The sequence below is a fragment of the Lissotriton vulgaris genome, chromosome 3_1 (genome assembly GCF_964263255.1).
Source record: "Lissotriton vulgaris chromosome 3_1, aLisVul1.2, whole genome shotgun sequence".
Lineage (NCBI taxonomy): Eukaryota > Metazoa > Chordata > Amphibia > Caudata > Salamandridae > Lissotriton > Lissotriton vulgaris.
In genome coordinates, this window is record NC_141689.1 from 1,933,372,134 (window position 1) to 1,933,398,015 (window position 25,882).

At 41.6% G+C, this 25,882-nt stretch overlaps 1 protein-coding gene across 2 annotated transcripts in view; it reads left to right on the top strand.

Moving 5' to 3' along the window:
* The window catches only part of ANXA10 (annexin A10), a 479,763-nt gene that overhangs the window by 171,940 nt on the left and 281,941 nt on the right, over positions 1-25,882 (top strand). The window contains exon 3 of one of the 2 annotated variants that reach the window (XM_086962400.1): positions 18,003-18,097. The exons of the other annotated variant lie outside the window; for it this stretch is intronic. Within the exon in view, the coding sequence (XP_086818526.1) occupies positions 18,003-18,097 (95 nt within the window). The remainder of the gene's footprint in view (positions 1-18,002; positions 18,098-25,882) is intronic. 2 annotated transcript variants of the gene reach the window in all.

Sequence of the window (25,882 nt, forward strand, 5' to 3'; positions counted from 1 at the left end):
TGAGGCTGTGCGGTGTATTGGCGGCTGTGCTCCCTCTCTGGGATAGTTGAAGGCTGTGTGATGCCTTGCCGCTCTCCTCACTGATAAGTGTAATCCTGTGGGGCCCAAGGCCCCCATGCACAAGGAGTCACGACATGCACACAGATCGTTAGTATCACTGGCCCAGTATCATTGGCAGGGTCACATGTCCTATGATGCCTGTGTTGGATGAGTGTGGGGTGAGGTGTAGGCCAGCCCTCTGGTAGTGGCTGGTGCTGACAACAACAATTAGAGCAGTGATCAGCAGGTCACTACAATAAGGACAGAGATGAGGAGCCGGGTCCGCCAGCCACGCTGCAGCAGGCTGGGAAACCTGTGATGCTGGGACCCAGAGCAGTAGGGGTGAGGATGCAGAGACCAGCGAATGCCCACGAGTGAGGTAGGGAAACAACAGTACTGCAGCATTACCCTTCTGGGTGGGGAAGACATTTGTTATTAGAGCCGGACCCAGGAGAGAAACCTAGAACTGCTTAACAGGTCAGTGGCTAGCAGCGAGAGAAGGGCTCCGCTGGATGGGAGATTTATTTCCCTGATAGCTGCATCACATCTCTGCAAAGCCTTTGGGGCAGAGAAAATCCAGCTGCTGTGGAGGCTCATTGAGGAATTGAGTGGCTTCATTTGCCCCCACCTGGAACCTAGATGGGACACCAATATTACTGTCACATGTGGGTGCGGCTGCGATGGCTTTTGGGCTCACTGCCATGCTGTCATTGGTGGTGAAACCTTAGAGGCTGAGATTTGTAGCTGTAGCATTAAGTGGGCAGATGTCAGTGCAGATGTCAGTGAACATCCACGGGTACAGTAGGGTGGCAATACCACCGCAGAGTAACCCCTTTGGGCAAGACAAGCATTTGCTGCTAGCGTTGGCCCCGGACAGCCATGAGAGACGGACTAGGCCAGAAAATAGATTTACTGCCCAGACAGCTAGACAGTGTCACACCGGCTGATGTGGAAATCCATCAAGGGATTAGGACACACCTTGCGCCCCCTAGGACATTGACGGACCTCTGACAAATCGACTGCCTGAAGGAGCAGCTGTAAGACCCTTAGGCCCTGCCAGGTCAGGAAGCTGCCTCATATGAACTACGGTGAAAAGAGAACATTTTCCCCTGCGTTCTCTGTGTACCTGCCTGCGGCAATCCCTGGTCACTGAGACCTGTTTGTTACCTTCTGCATGACCACTCTACAGGGGGGACCATGAATTGCTAGACATGCTCTGACCTATGCCAGAGAAAGTGAGGCCTGTATAATGTTGGTGGGGGGCCCCCTACTGGCCCTTGATGCCTGCCACTTATTGGATTGCAATGCTGCTTGGCCCTCACCCACCAATATACCGAGTAGGAGTATCAGCCTTCTTATGTCTCCTCGGGGTGATGTGGGCCTATATTTTTCATCTTTATACACTCATCTACAGTCTTAATTTACCTGTTTATTCCTACCAATGAGTGCAGTAGTCCAGCCGATCAATTTACTTATCATCCTCTTGCTGTGTGAACAGCATTGCAGTAGGCCTGCTCGTTCCCCTCCAACAGTCCCAAGCCGGGGGTGAGCGAGGTCCTGAAGGTACTGCCATCCTCTGAGAAACCCGTTGAGCACTCCCTAGGGCTCTCCTGAATAGTGTTACTCTCTTCCTTCACCAATATGGGGAAGGCTGATGCCAAAAAATCAAAACTCACTTTTGAACAACACAAGCACAAGAGAGCAGAAGACTTGCCTCCTGAAGATCCAGGCCTTAATTACTTCTAGACTGGACTACGGCAACTTTCTCTTCCTGGGGGCATGCAAGGAAGTGACCCGTAAATTACAGACAGTCCAGAATATGGCGGTCCGGCTGCTCTGCAAACTTCCCAACAAATCTCCCACTTTCACTTCTCTACGAAGCCTGCATTGGCTTCGTATAGAAAGCCGTCCAAATGTAAGGCCCTCTGCTTTATGCATAGAATCAATACTGGCAGAGCTCCACTCTATCTTAGTTCATTAGATCACCAGTACCGCCCGCCACGCACCCTTCGTTCATCCAACCAGCAAAGATTCCAGGTCCCTAGGATCAAAAGAGTCAGAATTGGTGGCCGTTCCTTCTCCTGCTTGGCCCCCTCCTTATGGAACTCCCTCCCTCTTGCCCTGCGAACTGAACCCTGCTATCTTAAGTTTCGCAGGGAGGGTATAACTTGGTTATTTAACCAATAATCTGCTTTTTTTTTTAGTCTCTTGGCTGGTACACTTCCTCATTGAGTCCCTAGTGCCGGGAAACCTCCGGGTAGCTGTGAGCTCTATACATTTAAATATCATAATAATAATAATAATAATAATAATAATAATAATAATAATAATAATAATATCTACAGGTGAGTCAAGATGACAGCACTGGCTACTCTCCAGAACCAGACATTCGCACCATGTCCTTGGAGCTTAAACATAACCTCATGACGATTGACACCAAAATTGATATGCTGGATGACAAATTCAATCGTCTGAAAGACAAGGTTGATAAGCATGATGAAAGACTTGGTCAACTGGAGCGCCATACTTTGGAGGCCAAAGACGGCCACTTCTCAGTCGGTATGAAAATGCTTCAGACGGAAAAAGTTTGCAGGTAGTCCTTAGCTAGAAGAATTACTTGAAGGCACTCTCAAAGAGAAATAATCTTCACATTATTAGTGTGCCGGAATGAATAGAGATGACCTGATTGGAGGACTATGTTATTGAGATGCTTCACACACTATTTGTCAATGCACTCTTGGCCATGTTCATTATAGAGCGAGTTCACAGGTTGCTTGGACAATGCCTCCCCTGGCACACCGGCCCAGCCGATTATAGCTAGACTGTTAAACTCCAGGGACGGGGACAGGGTATTGCGCCTCATGAGGGATTAACAGACCCTCTACTGTCAGGGTGACGATATATATTAATATTTCCGGATTTCACTATCGCAGCGCAACCTGCTGCCAGGAGGGACTTCTTGCCTGTTAAACGTTCTCTGTCAAAAACGGAAGCTAAATATTCCCTCATCTATCCTGCTAAGCTCAGGATTCAGTAACTAGGCAAAACTCATTATTTCACTGAACAGAAGGCTGCTGCTAAGTTTGTTAAGAACATGAACAAGATGCTGTCACACTATTCTGCTGCAGGCCTAGACACAGCAATGGATCACTTCAGTGACAATGACTAAGTGTCTGTATGATCCTTTCTAGACTGTCATGATAATGCTGAAGAATGGCATGTAGGAAGGCCCCTATATGCTCCAAATAAACATTTCTGTGACTTCGTTGAGATGTCGCTAGTAGCCCTCCTCTTGCAGGCGATGCTGAGGGTCACTAGGGAGGGTCCTGGATGCTCAGCAGCGGCATCTGTGGACACCAGGCTATTGCAAGCTGGCAGTGAGCTAAGCCTCTAGCCTGCATGAAGATTCCCTGGTTGTTGGTTAATTTAATGTTCGCCTTGGGACTATTTCATGGGTGAGATAGTGCTATTTGGCCTGAATGGGAGGTCAAAGTGGGAGGTGGGAGGTCCATTGTAATGTTGGGAATGTTCACAGAACTTCATTGCTTAAATGTTTGCCTGTCCTTTCCTTTCCCGACCATTCAGAGACACACGTTTTATTCCTTACCTGGTTGTCTCTTACAAGCACTGCAGGCGTACATTTTACCACTTCTCGGATGTGATTAAGTAGACTAAATGTGTGACATGGATTATCTGTGGCCTTAACAACAGGCGTAAGGTGCGCCACGTGCTAGCCTACCTGCAAAGGCATTAAATCGACATTTGCATGCTGCAAGAGTTATAACTCACTGAGGGTAATAGAATGCACCTGGTAGAGGCTTGGATCGGAGAATGCCAAGTAGCATGTTACTCCAACTATGCTCTGGTAGTAGCCATCATCATTTGCAAAGGGCATCCTTGTGGTGCATATCGAGCCCTCTGTGACAAACAGGGTAGGAATGTCCTACTCTCAGGGTATTTACATGGGCATCTGATTAGACTAATTTTTGTGTATGGCCCAAATATAGACACCACTGCTTCTTTGCAGAGGTGTGATGCTTAGCAAGTGTGATGGGACCAGCAGTACTATTATGGGGAGGGTATTTCAATGTGGTCTTGGATCCCAAGGCGGGCTACTCTAGTGAATCTCGGCGTCCTCACCCAAATACAGCAGAGCAGTTGTGCTTTCTGATAACGGACATCCACCTTACTGATTTGTGGAAGGATTCACATAATAAATGGATGTGCAGAGATTATTAGCTGGCAATGTGTGATCTCAAAGAATAGGCCTGGAAGTTTCAGCACCTCTTGCGGACATTGTCTGATCATGCTCTGTTGCTTCTTGAGTAGCACCCGCCATATTGTGCTACGCACGCTTTTGCTTGGCATCTTCCATCTGACACTCTACGAGGTCAGTTTTGAGAAGATGTCTAATCAGCCATATTAGACTATTTTAAGCAAAATGAATGGTCAGTGTCGTTGAAGTCCACACTGTGGGAGGCCTTTAAGGCTGTCAAATGGGGCGGTCTGCATTGTGTTGCTGGCGGGGGTATTGAGGGTGCTTCACAGAGAGCTGGCGCATCTTGAAAATAAGCATGGGCGAATTTTGCGAATCTCGCGTTCGCGAATTTTGCGGATTTGCGAACTCGCAATTCGCAAAATCCGCGAATTCTTGCGAATTTGCGGATTTTTGTTTTTTTGTGTTCGCGCGGGTTTCTGCCAGTTCGCGAGGGTTTTGTACAATTTCGCAAACGCGAACTTACCTGTCGGGTCGCAAGTTTTGCGAACTTGTTGTTTCTACGTGTCCAGCCTGTTTGGGACACTCTTCTACATCACTGCCACTCTCTGTCACCACTGCCACTCTCTGACTACTCATGCCACCCTCTGGCCCACCCATGCCACCCTCTGTTTCATCACAGCACCCTCTGGTTGTCCAGTCAGTGTACATTATTGTGGCAAAGCAAAGCACACCTTCCCTGCCTCAAGTGACCTGAATTAATTTGGGGCTGATTAATGTGTCACAGAATATTTTTTTAGCTGGCACCTGCTTCCTTAGTGCTTCCTGATTAGTGATCCTTTGCACTTGCTAAGTGCTTTCATTGTTGCAAAATTAGTTACAACACCTGCCCTGCCCCAACTGACAATAATGAATTAGGGGCTGATTAATGGATTTGAACTTCCAGCCTGGCTCCTGCTTGTCTCCCTTAGCTGTAATTCAGGACCTTTGTGGCATATGTGTAACTATTCTGAGGTTCAGAGCAGGGTCACATAATAGTTGCAAGTAGGCAACTGAACTCTGGAGGGGCCCCTCAGGAAGCACTACAGGAAATGGCTACTAATGATGAGCCTGAACTTTTGAACCTGGTAAGTAGTTTCCGTTTTGCTAAGATCGTATTTCTGCAATTTAGCGCTTATTCGCGGGGCGCGAAGTTGTACTGGGAAGCCGCGAACTCACGCGAACAGTGCGAGCAAGCCATAAAATCCGCTGCTCGCGGATTTGCGGATTTTGCGGGAGATTCGTGAATCTCGCGGATTGCGAATTTACCGAAAATCCGCAAAATCCGCGAGCGGAACGGATTTTCTGCCCATGCTTACTTGAAAATAGCTCGGCATACCTTCTGGCAGAGATCAGAGGCAAGCTGTGGGACTACCAGGTGGTAGCCCAGAGTCCACTACTTTAGAAAGGAGGCATCTGCTCGATGATATGGGTAAGTGAACAGAGCTGGTAAGACCAAGGCTTACCTTTCATATAACCCTTGGGCCAGTGATTATATTGATGATGACCAGCAGCCTATATAACATAACATAACATAACATAACATAACATAACATAACAGAGGCAGTACAGAGGGAAATGACTGCCTTTTACTCCAATCTTTATCTGACTGCGTGGCATGCAGCACCTCTGGACCTTATTTTGTCTCAGTGCAGTTGCTGTGGTTCAACGAGGGCCACTGAAGGTACTTGGATGAACCTTTTACTGCCGAGAAGATTTTGCAGGTCATCAACTAGCTGCTGGGTGAGACAGCCCTACTGCTGCCTTTTATAAAGAGTACACTGGACTCCTTGCTCCACATCTCCTTGCACTCTATGAGGAATCCCTTGCAGCAGGTGTCCCCCACCCCTACTGGCATGAAGCTCTGATTGTTACAATCCAGCCAGACAAGTCATATAGCCCTCTGTGCATGATAATACAATTCTTGCAAAACTGATTGCTGCGCGCCTACTTCAGCTTCTCCCACACATCACACGGCCAAACCAGTTGGGTTTGTGGCCAGAAGATCGACAGCATATAACCTGTGTACCTTTTTTGCTCTGGTACACACTATTGATACTGCACTCTACACGGCTACAATGTTTTCGGATGCCACTAAGCTGTTTGATTCCTTAGTATTGCCCTTATTTGTTCGCACTACTGTTGCACCTCTGAATGAGCCCCACATTTATTAACCTAATTGCCTGCTTTAATGGTACTATAGTCCCTCCCATCCCAGTATCAAAGGGTGTCCACTATCCTCTATATTGTTCGCCATTGCTTTGGAACCCTTGGCGGCGCAGCTTCGATAACACCACACCCACAGGGGCCTAGCCTTTACATCCCGCCACATTTTGGTATCTATATATGCAGACTATGTTACTTTGTATGTTAGAAATTCACAAGATCACTTAGACCCATTGATATGTAAATTTACCTGATTTAGTGGTTTATCATGTATGTTTGAAAATGGCCCTCTCTGAAGGGTCACTCCAAACATTTTGCCTTCCTCCTCCTCTTTTTCAGACCTTCTTTTTGTTGGCTTTAGGTCTCTTGGCACTTTACCACTGTAGAACAGTGCTGAAATGCATGTGCTCTCACCTCTAAACATGGTATAATTTGTTTAGGCCTGTTTGGCATATTTGAATAACTTGTAAGTCCCTTGTAAAGTGGTTTACTATATGCCCAGGGCCTGTAAATTAAATGCTACTAGGGGCCTGTAGCGCTAATTGTGCCACGCACAGAAGTAGCCTTTCAAACCTGTCTCAAACCTGTCACTGCAGGGCCTGTGGGTGCAGTTTACTGCCACTGCAACTTGGCTTTTAAAACTACTTGTCAAGCATTAAACTTCCCTTTTATTACATATAGGTCAACCCTAAGGTGGGTCCTAAGTAACGCTAAGGACAGGGTGCTATGTAAGTAAAAGGTAGGACATATACTTTTTTGTTTTGTATGTCCAGGTAATGACAAACAGCCTATTGCATTTTTTACTACGGTGGGGCCTACTCCTCTCATAGGCTAGTCTTGGGAATTCCTTAATACACTTTTCAGCTGTAATTCCCGATCAGAGAAGAGTCGCTTTTTCATGTTTCATATGTTTGGAATGGTGATGACAAATCCTTTATACTGGTGAAGTGGGACAGTTTTAGAATTGTCACTTTTAGTGCATATAACTCTCTGTGCTTTTCAGCCTGTCTAAAATACACGTCTGGGTTGCATGACAGCTACAGTGTGTGCATTCTCCCTAGACAGCTACAAACATAGGAAGGTGAGGCTCACCTGCATTCTGAGCTCTCATCTGTATTGATCCGCATTCTGGTGGGTCTTTCTGGGCAGGGAGGAATGGGAGGGGCTGACACTTACACTTCAATAGGTAATGTCCCAATTTACCCCCACAGATAGCCTGGCAGACAGGACTGGGTTCCAAGGGATCCTTGTGCACATCAAAGAGCTGCTTTGCAGTTACCCCCTACATCAAAGGCATTTTTGGGTATAAGTACTGGGTCTCTAGCCTCCTAAAATCAGACACGTCTGTATTTTGAACTGAACCTCTGTCAGAAGGACTGCTGTGCTGCTTAAAGGACTCAACTGTACTGCTTTTCCGGAAGGACTGCTTTTCTTCTTGTTGGCCTGCTGCCTGTTTCTCCCTGACTCTGCTGAAGGAGAGTTTGACTCTGCTATCCCTCCAAGTGATCTCCAAGGGCTTGCTGGCTTGCCTCCTGGTTTCTGACACCTCAGGGACACAAAAGACTTCCTAAAACTCTCCTGCTGCTGCCTGACTGTGCCTTCTGTGAGACCTCCCTTGCCCGAGGTGCCCTATCCAAGTTTTGGGCCTCAGATGTGGGTTCTGCTGATATTTTCTACAAAACTGAGGCATCATCACCTCTGCACCAGTTAGAACCCAAGGATCACCCTTCAAATGCACTGTGGAAGTGTGTTAGCACAGGAGGCTTACAATTGCACTAACAATTTCTGGCAGAGAATGCATGGCTTAAAGCAGTCTAGAATCTTGTGACCTGCTTTTCATTCTGATGAGTCGGCAGGCCCTCAATGTCATTGTTTGTTTTTTCCTTTGGGTTCTCCATGGACTCTCAATTTGGTATTGAGTTATGGGCAAAACATCTTTAAGGGAAATTTCAATGCATTGAAAGAATTGCAGTGCTGATATACCCTAATGGTCAGTTTAGAAGAACTTAGTGCTCAAAAGAGTGTACAATTATTAATATGTTATAGACATTGATCCGTGCTTTTGTATTGAAAACAGAAGTACAGGGAGGCAAGATGGCATCTGACTAGAGGCACTCGAGAATGCTCCCGATGCCTAGGATCATAACAATGTTCGAAATGGTGTATTAAGGTTACATACCCCCATGGAAGCAGCCCTCAGGGACGGTGATTTCTTGTCTACGGCTGAGGGGTTGGTTTTCGGACTCCTGGCGACGGCAGCAGCAGTGCTCGCGGAGCTGCGTGAGCGGCGAGCCGGGCAGACCTTGGGTGGAACCTGCGTAGTCAGCGGAGCCGGCGGAATCAGCTGCGAAGCCGGCAGTGACGGCAGAGACGGTGCTACCGCTGGAGCCAGGGAAGCGGGCGGAGCGGCGAAAAATCATCATGAAGACGGCTTGAGGAGTGTACTTTCCAGCGGACAGTATAGAGACAGAGCAAGTGGCAGTCACAGTCGACACACAGCAGAGAATAGCCTGAGTAGCTCAAGACTCCCCAGCAGCTTGGAAATCTTTAGGATGGCTCCAAAAACTACGCGAGGAGGAAAGGGAAGAGCTCCTGATGCAGAGCAAGTGGTTTCTAAGCAGTCTATGCCCCAGAAGGATCCAGGGAAAGGCAAGGATATCGAAGACACCCCAGGTGAGAGCGGGGGTGCGGTAAATGATGCCGGGGCATAGAGCAACACCAGGGGAAAGAAGGTTGGGGTGTTGAATTTGGTGTCTATGACAAGTACTGCTAACACGGCTAACATTGCTAATCCCGGGGGGAACAAAGGGGGCACCAAACCCATTATGGGCTATTTCTCCCCTGCTGGCCAAAACTTTACAGCTAATGCTAATGCAGTTAATGCAGCTGAGAAAAACACACTGGCCCTGGAAAATAAAAGAGAAAAAATGTGGCTACCCGCAAGGGTAAGGCAAACATACAGGAAAGCCCACGGACGATCTCTGCAGCACAAGATGCTAACCCTGAGATACAATAGGGGGAGATCATGGAGTCCCGGGAAACCGAAGAGGAACATAACAAGGGCAGCAAAAAGCCAGATCGAGTAGATCTAGCAGATCCACCACAGTGCCAAGAGAACCCCCCAGGATTCGGAACGGCGGGGTCCGAAGTAGCTAACTTGTTGAGCGCAACAGGCACTGAGACACTGGTAACTGAAATGCTGGTCCAGGAGATTACTGCAAGCAGTGGCCCTAGTGGTGCAGAGGATAATCTAGATGTAGCTGATAATTTTTACTCAGTCACCGATGGGTCTGAAGATACCCCATCCGGGCTGGATGGGAGTGATGGGGAGAACTCTACAGACGTCAGCCTTGGTCTCAGCTCAGGAGGCAACAGCAGAGTTTCTCCGAACAAAAGGGACATTGCCACTAAGAGAAAAAGGATGTCAAGGCGACAAAGAGACACACAGTCACAGGAAAAAGCATCTAGTGGGCAAAGGCGTGTTAGTGGAGGCAACAATGCAACAACTCTAAAATGGGATTATTCAGCCACTCAGGGCACTTATCCGGAGCATATGTTGCAGGGAGGTGCTGAAAGGACGGAAATTGAAACCCCTCCATTGCAGCTGATATTAGACTCAATAAAACAATTGCAAGATGCAATAAAGACTGAGGGGAGGAAAAATCGGCTCGCAACCAAGAATCTACAAGGCTCAAACAAAAAAATTGCTAAGGTCTGCACAGACACAAAAGCAAGGGTTTCCCATCTGGAGGATCGTACTAGCACCCTGGAAGATCAACAAGCAAAGGATACAGCCAAGGTAAAGGGACACGAGCAGCAACTCGTCGATATTCAATGGAAATTGGAAGATCTAGAGAATCGCCAGCGGCGAAACAATCTAAGGGTTCTGGGTATTGCAGAAGGGAAGGAAGGGGACGATGTGAGAGCGTATGTCCTGAAGCTGTTTAAGAGAGCATTCCCAGAGTTGAGTCACTGGGAGTGGGAGAAGGAAGTTCAAAGAGTGCATCGATTTCCAAGGACCATGAAGAAAAACGCAATACAGGCCCAGGGAGGAACTATATTGATATTCTTTGGGAACTTCTTATTGAGGGAGGATGTGTACGCTAAAGCTCGACCTAATGCTAAACGCTCGTTTGACAATCAGACCTTCTTCACAACTCCAGACTACTGCCATATGACAGTGGAAAGGCAATGGAGACTAGGAAAACTGCTGGATCCATGTCATCAAATGGGACTGCAGGCGTATCTAATGAATCCTGCCAGGTTGAAGATGATATATAAAACCACGGTCAGAGTCTTTACTTCCAAAGTGCAAGCAAAGGCGTACATAGACACATTCAAAATAACCGGTCCAGCCAGCGCCAGCGCATGAAGGGGTCGATAGACTGGAAACATCATGGCCATGACGGCCATATCGACGTATACAGATAGGGCCATGCACATGGATATTTGTGATGGGGGGGACGGGGAGGCAGCATAGAGGACCCAAAGGGATTGCACAAACAGAAAATATGTAGCAGGGCTGACTCAAAAAAAAGGGGGGTGGAGAAAAAAAAATAGAAGAGGGGGAGAGAAGATGAATAATTGATAACACTGTGGTATAATGCACCAGAAATATAAGTCAAAGGATGTAAGTCAGAGGGAGGCTGACGGTCAGACTCCATCATAGAGACCTTAGGTCTGCTTGCTTCAGTAGGGGGGGAAGGGAGGGGCAAACGCAGGGGCTTATGTAGAAGGGGTGGGAACGTGGGGGGCCCCAGGGGGAGTAAAGAGAAAAAATCATCATCATCATCATCATCAAGAAATCATATGGGAGGAGAAAAGGGGAAAGTAAGGGGGAAAAGGAAAAAAATGTATGCGTATAGTTACAATCAATATATGTGGTTTGAACGATGCTAGAAAGTGAAGAGAGCTGAAGGAATATTTAAGGACAACATACGCTGATATTGTATGCATACAGGAAAACCATATTGAGATATCTTGCAAATGTTTGCTGGAACAGCTTGGCTATTAGTGTGTACAACGCAAGGGTCTAGGACTCGGGGAGTGGCTATATTGGCACGGGGTAGGATGTTGACAGTAAAAAAACAGAAGGCAGATCCCTATGGTCGATGGGTCATGATAGAATGCAAGGCACAAGGTTTTAGTCTCTCTCTCTGCTCTATTTATGCTCCCACAGTAGATGATCCGGAGGTTTTAGATTATATCAATGCACAAATGACAAACTGTGCTATGCCTATTATAGTTTGTGGTGACTTGAATATTAACGTCCTGCATGGCCTGTGGAAAAATGATCCAGCCAGGTTTCCTGGCCGAAAGAAGAAAAGTCATAGGGCGCTGATACAAATGATGCAGGATAATGGGCTGATCGACATATGGGAACAGCAAAATACTGGTTGAGGGGGGAGGACTTATTATTCTGCGCTACACAAATCCCTAGCTATACTGGATTATTTTCTGATATCACCTGCACTGATATCTATTTCCAAAGTTGGAAAACTACCACGAGTAATGTTAGACCATAGCCCTCTGGTACTAGATGTTTCTATCCCAAATCATCAAAAAGAGAAATCTAACTGGACCTTTGAGAGAGCCCTACTACATGATCCTAAATATGTTACCCAGATGGACAGCTGGCTAAAAGAATATCTAAAGGTAAATAGAGGGTCTGCCTCCCCCATAATAGCCTGGGATGCTATGAAGGCTGGCATAAGGGGGTAAACTATTAGCTTCTCGATAAAACAAAATAAGTTAGAGAAGGAGGAAATAGAGGGTAAGCTAAGAACAGTTGCTGTTATTGAAGAGGAACTAACTGAAACAATTAAGGCAAAACACGATGTTGCAGGGATATTACAAAATCTGGCTATAGCAAAGGCAGTTGTAGGCGAGTCACTTGCACTCAAAGCGGCAGGAAAATATCTGGCGTGGAAGCAAGGTCAATATGAGTTTAGTGAGCAGATAGGTCGTATATTAGCTATCAAACCCGACAGGCGGCTACTAAAGGGGAAATCTCACAGGTTAATTCAGCAGCAGGGATCTCAGCTACAACACCAAGGGGGATCTGCTCAATATTTCAGGATTTCTATCAGAGTTGATATGATCCTGACAGTGGTGCTGATAGCGGTGAAATAGAGAGCTATCTAGAGAGTGCGCAAGTAGAGAAGCTGACAATGGAGGATAAAGCGGAGCTGGAAACAGACTTTACGTTAGAAGAGATACAGGTAGCAATCAAAGGCTTACCTGCTGGGAAAGCTGTGGGCCCCGATCTTATCCCGTTGGAATTTTATAAAAAATGTCTTCCTAAACTAGAAGAGGATATCTATCAGTTTATAGTCTCAACACAAAGAGGAGCGGCACCTCCTGAGTCTTGGGGGGAGGCCACTATGGTGGTATTCTTGAAAAAAAATAAACCCCCAACTGATCCTGGGTCTTATAGACCTATAAGCTTGATGAATAGTGATACCAAGATTTATTCCAAGATTCTGGCCAATCGGCTAAGCTCTGTTATAGGCAAGATCATTACCCCCCGACAGCAACGGTTTATCCCTGGCAGGGGGACTGCAGACCATATAAGAAGAGTCTGTACACTGTTTGATGGGACGGCAGCCTTACAAGACCCTATGGCTCTAATATTGTTAGATGCTGAAAAAGCATTTGATAGGGTCTCGTGGGGTTTCCTTGGGGCTGCATTAGGGAAGGCAAATATAGGTGATGTCTGTATCGGGGCTTTGAGTGCCTTATATGAGAATCCGACGATAAAACTAAGGATTATGGGAGAGCAGAGTGGGATGATAACTATCGGACGGGGAACTAGGCAAGGGTGCCCCTGCTCCCTGTTACTTTTTGCCTTTTACATAGACGCCTTCATAAGAAAGATAGAGTTAAACAAAAGTATCTCGCCAATTGTTTTGAATGGATGTGAAACAAAAATTTTAGGGTATGCCGACGACCTAGCCATAACATCTACGGATCCGGCAGCGGCATTAATGGAAATAGAAAGAGAAGCAAATCTGTACGGGGCGCTCTCGGGGTATAAATTAAACCAGAGCAAAACCCAAATTGTAATTAATAAAAAGGTAACGATGGTAGATCAAAGAATAACAGATTCAGCAGTCTACCTAGGGATAACAATAACATCAGATCTCTCAAAGGTAGTGGGAATGAATTTGGGGCCGGTGATCAAAAAAGCAAAAAGGAATCTAGATAGATTAAACAATCTGCATCTAACAACAATAGGCAGATATACCTTAATAAAAATTATATTTTTGCCTAAAGTATTATATTTGTTTCGCACTATCCCGTTAAAATTCAATAACAACTGGCTCAGTGAAATAGAGGGAGTCACGAACCGCTTTATATGGGCCAAAGGTAAAACATGGCGAGCATTAAAATTTTTGTCCCTACCAAGAGAACGAGGGGGTCTTGCAGCATCCGATTTCAAGACTTATTATTGGGCGACTGTCTTGCAATATATCAGAGGGCTAGTGGGTGGGAGTATGGAGGATCAGTGGAGAGCGACATATACGAGTTCTTAATTAAGGATTCCAACAAGTGGCTTCTCTCGTTCAATGAAGGCTGTTACTACAAAAAAGTCAAGTTTAAGACCCTTGGGGCGGCAATATCAATATGGTCAACTTTCAGGAAGAAAATTAAAATGGGGAGGATGAATTATTATACCCCCTTATTTAAGAATCAGCTGCTACCCGCGGTATTCCATGATCAAGTAATGAAGAGGTGGGATACGCGGGGGTAAAAACTATTGGGGACCTTATGGATATGACTGGTCTCATAACATTCGATCAAGCACAGCAGTTATATAACTTAGATCGCAGAGATTTTATAAATACTTACAAATAAGAAAAGCATTGGTAAAAAAACAGGGAGGGGATATTAATTATAAGAGAGCGGAAATCATGGAATTTTTAAGGGATAAGAAGGGCTGTTCGATATCCCAGGTATACGGGGAATTGAGTCAGTATAAGGAGGATGAATGCGGAAGGGTTTTTGAAAAATGGAATACCAAGTTAAGCCTATCTGGTAATGAGGTTGAAAAATCGCTCAAGCTATTAAACTCAGTGTTAAGAGTAGCCAGATTACAAGTCAAGCAATATAAGACCATGTACGAGCTTTATTATACACCACACAGAATTGCTCAATGGGGTGGAACAACGGGGGTAGTTTGTCCTAGATGTCAGACAACGCAGGCGGATACCATACACATGTTTGATGCATGCCCAGCCCTAGACTCATTTAAAAGCTCATTAGAGCAATTTTTTGATAAAGCATTAGGGATTAAAATTAGTATAACTAACGAGGTTATGGTCCTAGGGGTAACCAGGGACGGTGTACAAATCCCTCAATATGAGTTTATATACCTAGCGATGACTTTAAGTCAGCTATGCATTGCAACATTGTGGAAAGATCCAAATCCGCCAATATTCCAACAATGGCTATCACGGATCACTGACAGAACATCGACAGACAAAATATCGAGAGGACAAAATATCAAGGTCAAAATATCGACTTCCTATCTTCAAACAGGTAAGTACAAAAATATCGACTCCAAAATATCAAGTGTAAAAAATATAGACTGTCAAAATATCGAATTTTTTAAATGTCTTAAAAGTAAATTAAAAGTAATATAATAATAAATGAAATGAATGTAAACATATTTAAAATACTTAAATAAACGTAAAATTGAGAAATAATTAATGTAACTTAAAAACATTTTTTTTAATACATATGTATATATACATATTATTTACAAAACATGTACAATATTTTTACCGTAGGATAGCGAAAGGGTTTCATTTACTGTAACGACAGTGAGTGCAACAGTATGGAAAGCATTGGATAGCGTAGAGGTAAAAATTTCTATTCCCATTCCAGAGAGTGCAACAGTAGGGAAAGCGTTGGATAGCGTTGGGGTCAAAAATACTATTCCCACTCCAGAGAGTGCGACAGTAGGGAAAGCGTTGGATAGCGTAGGGGTAAAAATTACTACTCCACCTCCAGAGAGTGCAACAGTAGGGAAAACGTTGGATAGCGTAGGGATAAAAATTACTATTCTCACTCCAGAGAGTGCAACAGTAGGGAAAGCGTTGGATAGCGTAGAGGTAAAAATTACTATTCCCACTCCAGAGAGTGCAAAAGTAGGGAAAGCGTTGGATAGCGTAGGGGTAAAAATTACTATTCTCACTCCAGTAAGTGCAACAGTAGCAAAAGCGTTGGATAGCGTAGGGGTTTAAATTACTATTCCAACTCCGGTGAGTGTAACAGTAGGGTAAGCGTTGGATAGCGTAGGAGTAAAAATTACTGTTCCAACTCCAGAGAATGCAACAGTAGGGAAAACATTGGATAGCGTAGGGGTAAAAATTACTATTACCACTCCAGAGAATGCATCAGTAGGGAAAGCGTTGGATAGCGTAGGGGTTAAAATTACTATTCCCACTCCAGTGAGTGCAACAGTAGGGAAAACGTTGGATAGCGTACGGGTAAAAATTACTATTCCAAATCCAGTGAGTGCAACAGTAGGGAAAGTGTTGGATAGCGTAGGGGTAACATTACTATTCCAAATACAGTGAGTGCAATAGTAGGGCAAGTAAATACTTCTTATTTAAATATAAATAATATAAATAGTAACACCAATTACAAATGAATTAAAATATTTTACAATTGTGTAAAATATATTGAATAATCAATTTAAAATAAAAATTATTTATGAATAAAAATTACTTACTAATAGTAATTATTTACCTATTAATAATAAAATAATTAACAATTTAAAAGTTTTTTTAAAAATTAACTCAATACATTTTTTATTCAAAAATTTAATTACTTACAATTAAATTACTTCACAAGCTATTCCCCTAAAAACACACAACCCACTACAGAAATTTATTTAATAAGAGTAACATAATTATCAATTAATCAATTACAATAAATGACTAAATATATTTTAATTAATTACAAATTAATAATTAATGTATGATTAATTCTGAATACCAATAATTAAAATAACATATTTAAGTAATTATAATTAAATTACTTCACACCCTATTTACCCTATAAACCCACAACCTGCTACAGAAAATAAATTACTAAAATTAACATATTTATCAATTAAACAAATAAATGTATTTACCAATTATATTTTTATTATTTGCCAACTAATAATTAATTAACAAATAATTCTCAATACTCAAAAATTAAATTACAAATTTAATTAATTATAATAAAATTAATTCCCACCCTATTCCCATATAAATCCACAACCCACTACATAAAAAACATTAATAACATTAACAAATGTATCAAATAATCAATTAAAATTAATTACCAATTATATTTTAATTAATTGCCAATTAATAATTAATTTACAATTAATTCTAAATAAATACCCAAAAATTAAATTACATATTTAATTCATTATAATAAAATTACTTCCCACCCTATTCCCCTATAAACCCACAACCCACTACATAAATAAATTAATAACATTAACATATTTGTCAATTAATCAATTAAAATTATTTACCAATTATATTTTATTTAATTGCCAATTTTTAATTAATTAACAAATAATTCTAAATAAACACCAATAACTAAAATAACATATTTAATTCATTATAATTAAATTACTTCCCACCCTATTCCCCTATTAACCACAACCCGCTACAGAAAATACATTACAAAAAATTAAATATTAATCAATTAATCAATTAAAATTAATTAGCAATTATATTTTGATTAATTACCCATTAATAATAATTTAACAATTAGTTGTAACTAAATTCTAATAAATAAAATAACATATTTAATTAATTATAATTAAATTACTTCCCACCCTATTCCCTTATGAACCCACAACCCGCTGCAGAATTATATTACACAAAAATTAAACATTAATATTAACTTACCTTAAATTCGATATTTTTGTTGTCTATATTCTGTCTGGTCGATATTATGTCCATTCTATATTTTTGATTCGATATTATTGCTATTCTAGTCGATATTAATTTTTTCTAGTCGATATTTTTTCGTCTATATTATGTCTAGTCGATATTATGTCTATTCTATATTTTTGACTCAATATTATGTCTAGTCGAAATTAAAAACTCGATATTTTGACTAGTTACCGGCTATCACGATTATTAGCGGTATATGTACTAGAGAAAGCGTTATATAACAAAAAGGGCTGGAAGACAAAGCAAATGGGGAAACGGATATGGGCCCCTATAGTAGATTGGAAATATAGGCTTGAAAATGGTTAAAGGAGTATACTCTTTCTGTTTGGGGGTAATCAAATATCCTGGCTGGAGATTACTGCATGTTATTTAATCATGTTGAGATTTATTGTACATTTTCTTCTTTTTCTTCTGTATGATTTTGTCGCATAAGTCGTTTGAAGTAATAACATAATGAAATGTAGTCTAAATGTTATACTTGATGATGATGATGAATAATAAAAATTACAAATAAATAAAAAGAAAACAGAATTATAGGCACTTGTTAATTGGTGGTTCTGTTTATTTTGTTGCAGGCTGTGACAAAGACGTGTTGATTGACATTCTAACGCAGCGCAGCAATGCACAAAGACTCATGATTGCTGAGGCTTACAGGAGCATGTACGGCAGGGTATGATGCTTTAATCCTATGTAAATTCTGCAAGGTTTGCTTACAAGCCAAATCCTGTAGACTCTGAGGAATCTGGCACACTAATTGAAAATGCTCAGAATATAGCAATTGCCATAGCTTCTGAGAATTACATTTTTAATAGAAATAGCACACATTGATAGCAGTAAAACTTGAACTAGTACACACACCAACTCACCTGCTCTGCCTACAATAACTGCCCTTCAGCGCTGTCCCAGTATTGGGAGAATATCAAAAGTCACACTTGTTCTGGTGTGTGAAATGACACTTTAATTGGGTAATGGTTTGGCTTACGTAGTCACATCCTTCGGCTGAGCAGTGAAATCTAGCTTGCCCTAAACAACACACTAACAATTACTACTAGCCCTTACCCTACTCTCTAAATAACTTCCCACACATACAACTCCCACCTCATATTCTTATCAATAATAAACATTTAACCAGCACTGTGTCCTATAGCCTTCTTGTACCCTCACTTTACTTTGCTTGTCTAGCCTGACCACCTTAGCACCAGTCCTCCTCCTTGTCTCTCCTTTCATCTTCTCTCTTTCTCTACTTCTCCATCCTTTCCTTATACTGCTTCTCCAAATCTCCATTTTGTGAGCCCTCCTACCACTTGCTCTCAGTGAAACCATACAGAGATACACCCTGTGTCAACTCGCTCTCAATACTTCCCTGACATGTATCAGGGCAGGAGGTGGGCTGTTGTGTGCGATGAGATGATGACCTTGCCGCATCCTTGTGATTGAGGACAATCACAGGGATGGCGGCTCCTGTGCCATCACCTCACACCACCTTGTCACTCTTCCCTGAGTCTCTATACCACACACAGTGCCCTTCCTTCCACACCCACCAAAGTCCTCTTTGGGAGGCACATAATAAATGCCACACCTGCTCTGCTATGTAAAAGGCTGCTCACATCTTTTACATCCTCCGGCTGAGTCGCACATTATAGCATACCTTATCAACAATAAAATGTTAAGTGATTTTATATTCTAAAGCCCTACGGTACCCTTAAAACTATCCCCTGCAGCTTCACTTTGATTGTCTAGTTAGCCTGCCCCAGGACCAAACCTTCATCTGGCTCTCTGTTTCTCTTCTCTCTTTCCTTACTCCTCCAGTTCTTCCACTTTCCACTTCCAAAAAGAAACTCAGGATTAAATAAAACACATTAGAACCAAAACAACATGAATGTCAGGTATACTTTGCAATATATCACAGTTATCAAGAATACTGTTAAACATGAGATATACACTGTGCAAAATCATGCAATGGTCAACTAACAGTCTCAAGAAAGCACTTGTGATTCTGAGCAAAAACAAGGTCAAAACAGAGTTAAACGTCATCTACATCTCAAATTTGGTGGAGCTTATGATAGTAGAAACACACAGAAAAGAAGTAAGGTTCCTATAGCCGCAATATTTCTGTAGTCACATTCTACAGTAAAGGTGTAGCAAAGCACATCACTTTGTAAAAACTGCCCTCACCCTCAACGAACTTTGGCATGCTTCATCATAGGGCTGCCGTGACGCCTCAGAGCAGGACAACGCTTGAGGCGGAGCAATAGGGTGGGGGAGACAAAACAAACAATTAGAGAGGGAAAGAAGGATCCAAGAAAAGGTGCAGATAATAAGTCTAAAACTGATGCATGGCCGTTCTTAGTTGGTGGGGTGAATTGTCTGGTTAATTTGGTTAAGGAACAAGACTCCTCCATGCTAACTAGTTACGCGACCCCCAGCAGCATAAGGATCCAACAGTCCTGATGAAAGCCGGTAAAGACGCAGATACTGGCTGAAACATGTCGACCATTGTGCAGAACAGAGGGGTGAAGAGTGCATAATACACTCATTTCACCTCCATCCCATGGTATCAATTACCTTTTTAATCCTGACAAGGGAATCCAAGAATAAAAATATTATTGGGATATCCCTTAATTAGTTTTAGACTAATTGTTGGGTAAAGTGTTGGGTATTTTACAATATATATTGCTTTAAGTAAACCTAACAATCCACACTGCCATCCTTTCCCACTGCCCCTTAAGCCCCTCCATGGTCTGCTTCTGAAATAATGCATTTTACCAGAATATGCTAGCGTGATTGTTTGAAATTTGAAGCTCACCCCCACCCCCCAATCAAACGGACCAAGCTACGTCCAGTGCATGGACAATGAAAGTATAAGTGCATTTTCCATGACATGATGGAGAGTAGATACAGCTTCCCTAGACAGTGAAAGCGTATTGACTGCTTCCCGGTGGCTGGAGGGTGGAGAGCCATACATTGAAGGAGGATGGATAAACGGCTAACCACGGAAATTCTAGGACATCCTTGTTAGGAAAGCACTGCTTATTAGTTCTTCCTGAGTGACGACAAAGGATAGGTGTTAGGAGTGAGGGGCAGATCTACTTAAAGAAGATAAAGGGGACCATTAGGATCACAGGTGGATCACCACCGCCCGCATGGCGGTGGCGATCCGCCCACGATCCGACCCTGCCCGCCACCCAATTCCCCCCGCCATATTACTATGGCGGGGGGTACCCGGGCGGACGGAAAGACCGTCCAACGCCTTTCCCCCTGATCAACGAGTTGACCCGGTGGAAAAGGGTTTAATATGGTGGCGATGACTGTTAGACACCACCAGCCATATTACTATGCAGGCGGGAACATACCTCGTTGTCGCAACGGAAAGATATGCGGTGTTTGACATTGGAGGCCAGTTGCGGGCCCCCAGGGACTCTGGGGGGTGGGGGGTGCACATGGGGGGTACCTATGGTACCCCTCAAGCAGTTCCATGCACAACATGACGGGCACCATGCAGTGCCTGCCATGTTGTGCATTAAAGTTCACAACATGCCTTCCTGGCATTGTGGCGGGCGGTGCTGAGTGCACCGCCCGCCAAAATGACAGGAATGCAGGATGCGCACACCACTGTTGCTAGTGCATCCAATTGCCCCCACGGGACCCCCGCCCTTATGGCGGGCGGTCCCGTTTCCCGATAGGGTGGCGGCGAACAAAGTCCGCCCGCCATCCTAATGACTCCTAAAGATTCTAAGCAGGGCTGTTATTTTGTGTATGCCCGATGACCGCTCAGGAAGGCTGAAGACAGGCAAGTGTTGAAATTTCACGCTACATTGTGTCCTTCATTTGGATACTCTTTCTTGGATCTAGCAGTGTTGCTACTTGTGTGAGAGCCACCACCTCGCGTAAAGGCTGTGTTTGAACTACAGCCAGAAAACCACATTTAAAAGTGAATCACCACAAATCAGTTCTGACACCTCCACAGTGAATTCACATCCCCTGTCTGGAAAATAAGTAGAGGTAACAATAGGTCCCCATTTATTCAGTGTCTTATTACTTACAATATTTGTAATAAAGTCAATGAATAAAATAACTCTGTGGGTTTCTCTTCTTCTGTGTTTTGTGGCATATATGTATTTAGCATTCAGTGTAAATAATTATAGTCTGATTCCTTTGCTCTTGGCTCCTCAGCATAATACTTCCTCAGGCTGCCTGACTTAGTAAGGGTTGTTGAAGGGTGGACTTTATACTTTCCACCCTATTTAGAGTAAATCCTGACTGTAATGAAAAGCAAAAAAAAGAATGTTTCCGACACCTTGGGAGCAAAAATAAACTCCTGCTTTAGGAACTTGTCTTAGAAAAATATTTTAAACATTTGACAGCCAGTCATCATGTCTGACTATATCATCCATCAAACCTTTCCTGCCTAGACAGGAACCACCATGACACACTTTCACGTCAATGTAGAGAGTTATCCACAGACAACTCTAAATGTGGCAGGCACAGATCCCACAGGCAGGCTGAGGTATTGTCCTCCATAATTTAACTCCATCAGGCCCATAGTTTTTCCTTCTTCCATCAGGAGATTGTAATGAAGCCTCATAACTGTACTGTGTCAATGACTTCATAAGGGGTACTATTGTTTCTATTTTGAGAATATTGTCCTGATATCAGATGGTACTTTTTCACAAGTTTTCAATTTCTGGCCTTCGCTTCCCCAAATCATTTGTTTTCAGGTGTTTTTTTAGTTTGATTTGTTTATTTGAACTGAATCAAAATACATAATTTCAGAATGCACTGATTTGCTGCAGAAAAAGAGGTGTTCTGATAACATGTAGACTTTTAATAATCCTATAACTGGCCCTGGTACATTCCAAGGCGTTGGGAGCAAGACTGAGTACAGAGCTGTAGAAGAGGAAACAGCTTTAACTAGTTTTGAAAAGCTTCTAATCATCTTTATTATTAGCTACTTCTGCAGGTAAACTTAAGGGAGTAGAAGGATGCGTAGATCATGAGACTGCTCCATAATGGGCCTCCAAAGTCACTGTGTCTTAGCCCTTGGTGCAATGGAGAGACATTGTGTGTCATGCAATGTTCCCTTTAAGGTGCTCGCCCATGCGTCGGCCTCCCACCTATTTGAATCTGAGCGTGCAGTGATTTCTTTGAAGCGCACACACCACCAGAGGCAACTATTCATGTTAATTGCAGCTCCCTGTAGAAGCATGATGGGTGCTAGGATTAACATGAATACTTGAAGAAAAGGAGACAAACTGCCCCCCTTCGCGCTCTATCACGAGAATTCATTCAGCAAGCCTAAAAGCACGACGTGTACTGTGACAGTCATTACCATATATTAGTGATTGTAAAAGTACGCTGTAGGGCTTGCTGCCTACCTGTTCTAAACAGAGCGCAGCAGTTTATGTGCCTATTTAACAGTTTTCATGTTAAATTCAAACCCGTGTGTAAGCATGTCGGGCCCTTCAATTAACATGACAACTTTCAAAAATGCACGCAATTTGCCATGCTCTATTAACAAAAGGCATGCAACAAGCCTAACAGCACAACATGTACTTTCCCAATCAAAAATATGTATTAGTGATTGTGAAAGCAAACGTCATGCTGTTGGCTTGCTGCATGCTTTTTCTTAATAGAGTGCAGCAGTTTGTGTGCCTTTTTGAAAATGTTTATGTTAAATGCAGCCTCGAGTGTAAGCATGTCAAGGAATCACTGACAGAATATCGACATACAAAATATCGACCAACAGAAATATTGACGCAGGAATATTGAAGGCAAGACTATCGACATCCTATCTACATTTCTACAACATGGTAAGTACAAAAACGAGAAAAAAAAATATCGATGTTAAAAATATCGTAATGAAAAATATTGTTTTTTTCTATTAAATAAAATGTGTTAAATAAAGTAAATAATAATTAGAAATAAAATAAACATAGTTAGAAATATTTAATAATGTTTAAAATTATTAAATAATATATATATATAATAATAAAACATTAATTAAACATATACATAAAATATATAATATATACTTACTTGATAATAAGTTTTAATATTTATTTTATTAATGTATAAATTATTAATAGCAATAGCAATAAAAAGTATATAATTATGTTTAATAAATTAAAAAAATAAGTATACTTTCAAAAGGTTTTAATTAATTACATTACATTATCTAAAATAATACAACAAATATTAAATAGCTAAATAAATAAAACTACTATTCAAAGTCCAAAAAAAACTACAGTAATGAAAATGTTGGATAGAGTATGGCCTAAAATTTCTATTCCCACTCCAGAAAATGCAACAGTAAGGAAAGCGTTGGATAGCATAGGGGTAAAAAGTACTATTCCAACTCCAGAGAGTGAAACAGTAGGGAAAGCATTGGATAGCGTAGGGGTAAAAGTTACTATTCCCATTCTAGAGAGCACAACAGTAGGGAAAGCATTGGATAGCATAGGGGTAACAATTACTATTCCAACTCCAGAGAGTGCAACAGTAGGGAAAACGTTGGATAGCGTAGGGGTAAAAATTACTATTCTCACTCCAGAGAGTGCAACAGTAGGGAAAGCGTTGGATAGAATAGGGGTAAAAATCCAGAGAGTGCAACAGAAGAGAAAGCGTTGGATAGCGTAGGGGTAAACATTGCTATTCCAACTCCAGAGATTGCAACAGTAAAGAAAGTGTTGGATAGTGTAGAACTTAAATATAACTTATAAATAATTTTTGTATGTAAAATAATTAATAATTTAATTATTAAATAACTCTACATCATTTACAAGTACCCATTAATAATTATTAAAAACATAATTACAATTGAATAATTAATTATCAATACATTAAAATATAAATACCAATGAATATTATTGACCAAATAATAAATATTGAACAATAAAATATTTTTCATAACTAAAAACATATTAAATATTAAACATTGACTAACAATTAAAAAATATTAAACAATAACATGATTTTGTATACCAAATAATACTTTTTATGAAACAGTAATTTACCGTTTCTTAAATACCGAATCATACCGATTCGGTATTTAAGAACAGGCAATTGGGATGTAGCTAAAAAATCGGTAAGTTTCGGTAATTACCGAATCGGTATTTACCGATTCGGTAATTGCCATTCATTCCTATGGGCCTGGAGGCCCATAGGAATGATTGTCAATTACCGAATCGGTAAATACTGATTCGGTAAAATTGGGAAACATTGAAGGGTGGCAGGGAGTCACTTTGACACCCTGTTACACCCCTCAATTGTGTATGGGTCTGCAACATGTCACTGTTGGAAAAGCAAAAAAAAATTATTTTCAGAGATTTTCATTATTTACCACCAACTTGTAGTTGGTGGTAAATAACAAATCCTAAGATGGGAAAATCACTCATTTGAGTGCTCCCTACATATCAGGATTCGGTAATTTACAGAATCTGTATTTAGGAATTCGGTATTTTACCGATTCCTTAAATTACCGATTCTTTAAAATACTGAATCTTTAAAAAATGCCACCTACTTCTGGAAAGCCCAATACCGGTCGGTAACGGCCGAAATTCGGTAATTTCGGCCGTTGCCGACCGGTATTTGGCTACCTACATCGGGCCCTAATTGGCAATTAAAAAAATGAATTGCCAAACACAAACATTATTACCAATTAAAAAAATTAATTACCAATTAAATAAATTCATTAACAATTAATAATTGTTTAAAATAAAATAATTATCAATACCAATAAATAAAAATAAATCATTACTTAATTACAATTACATTATTTCCCACCGAATTCCCCTATAAACCCACAACCCGCTACAGAACTTAAATGCAAAAATTAATTAAAATTGATGTATAATTTCTAAAAATGTATAATTAATTTAGTATAATTAAATTACTTCCTGCCCTATTCACCTATAAATCCACAACCCACTACAGTACTAAAATACAAAATTGACTTAAAAATAACATTATTAACATATCAAAATATTATACGTATAATTCAAAACAAGTAGAATACTTAACAAAAAACATATAACACATAATAAATACATAATAAAATACATACTAATAATACATATATCGATATTAGTAACACGAGATTAGAAACATCGATATATTTGATATCGATATTACTAACTTTGATATTACTTACATCGATATAAAAAGATTCGATATTACCTATTCTGTACCTTCGATATTTCCAACTCGATATTTCTGTGGGTCGATATTTCGGAATCGATATTTAGACTGTGCACCCATGTCAAGATCTGCAGATTAACATGAATACTCTCAAAAAGGAACACAATCTGCTGTGCTCTATTAACAAAAGGCATGCAGCAAGCCTAATAGCACAACGTATGCTTTCACAATCCCTAATATATATTAGGGATTGTGAAGTGTTGTTAGGCTGGCTATGTGCCTTTTGTTGATTGATAGATAGGGTGATCAGAATTTTAAA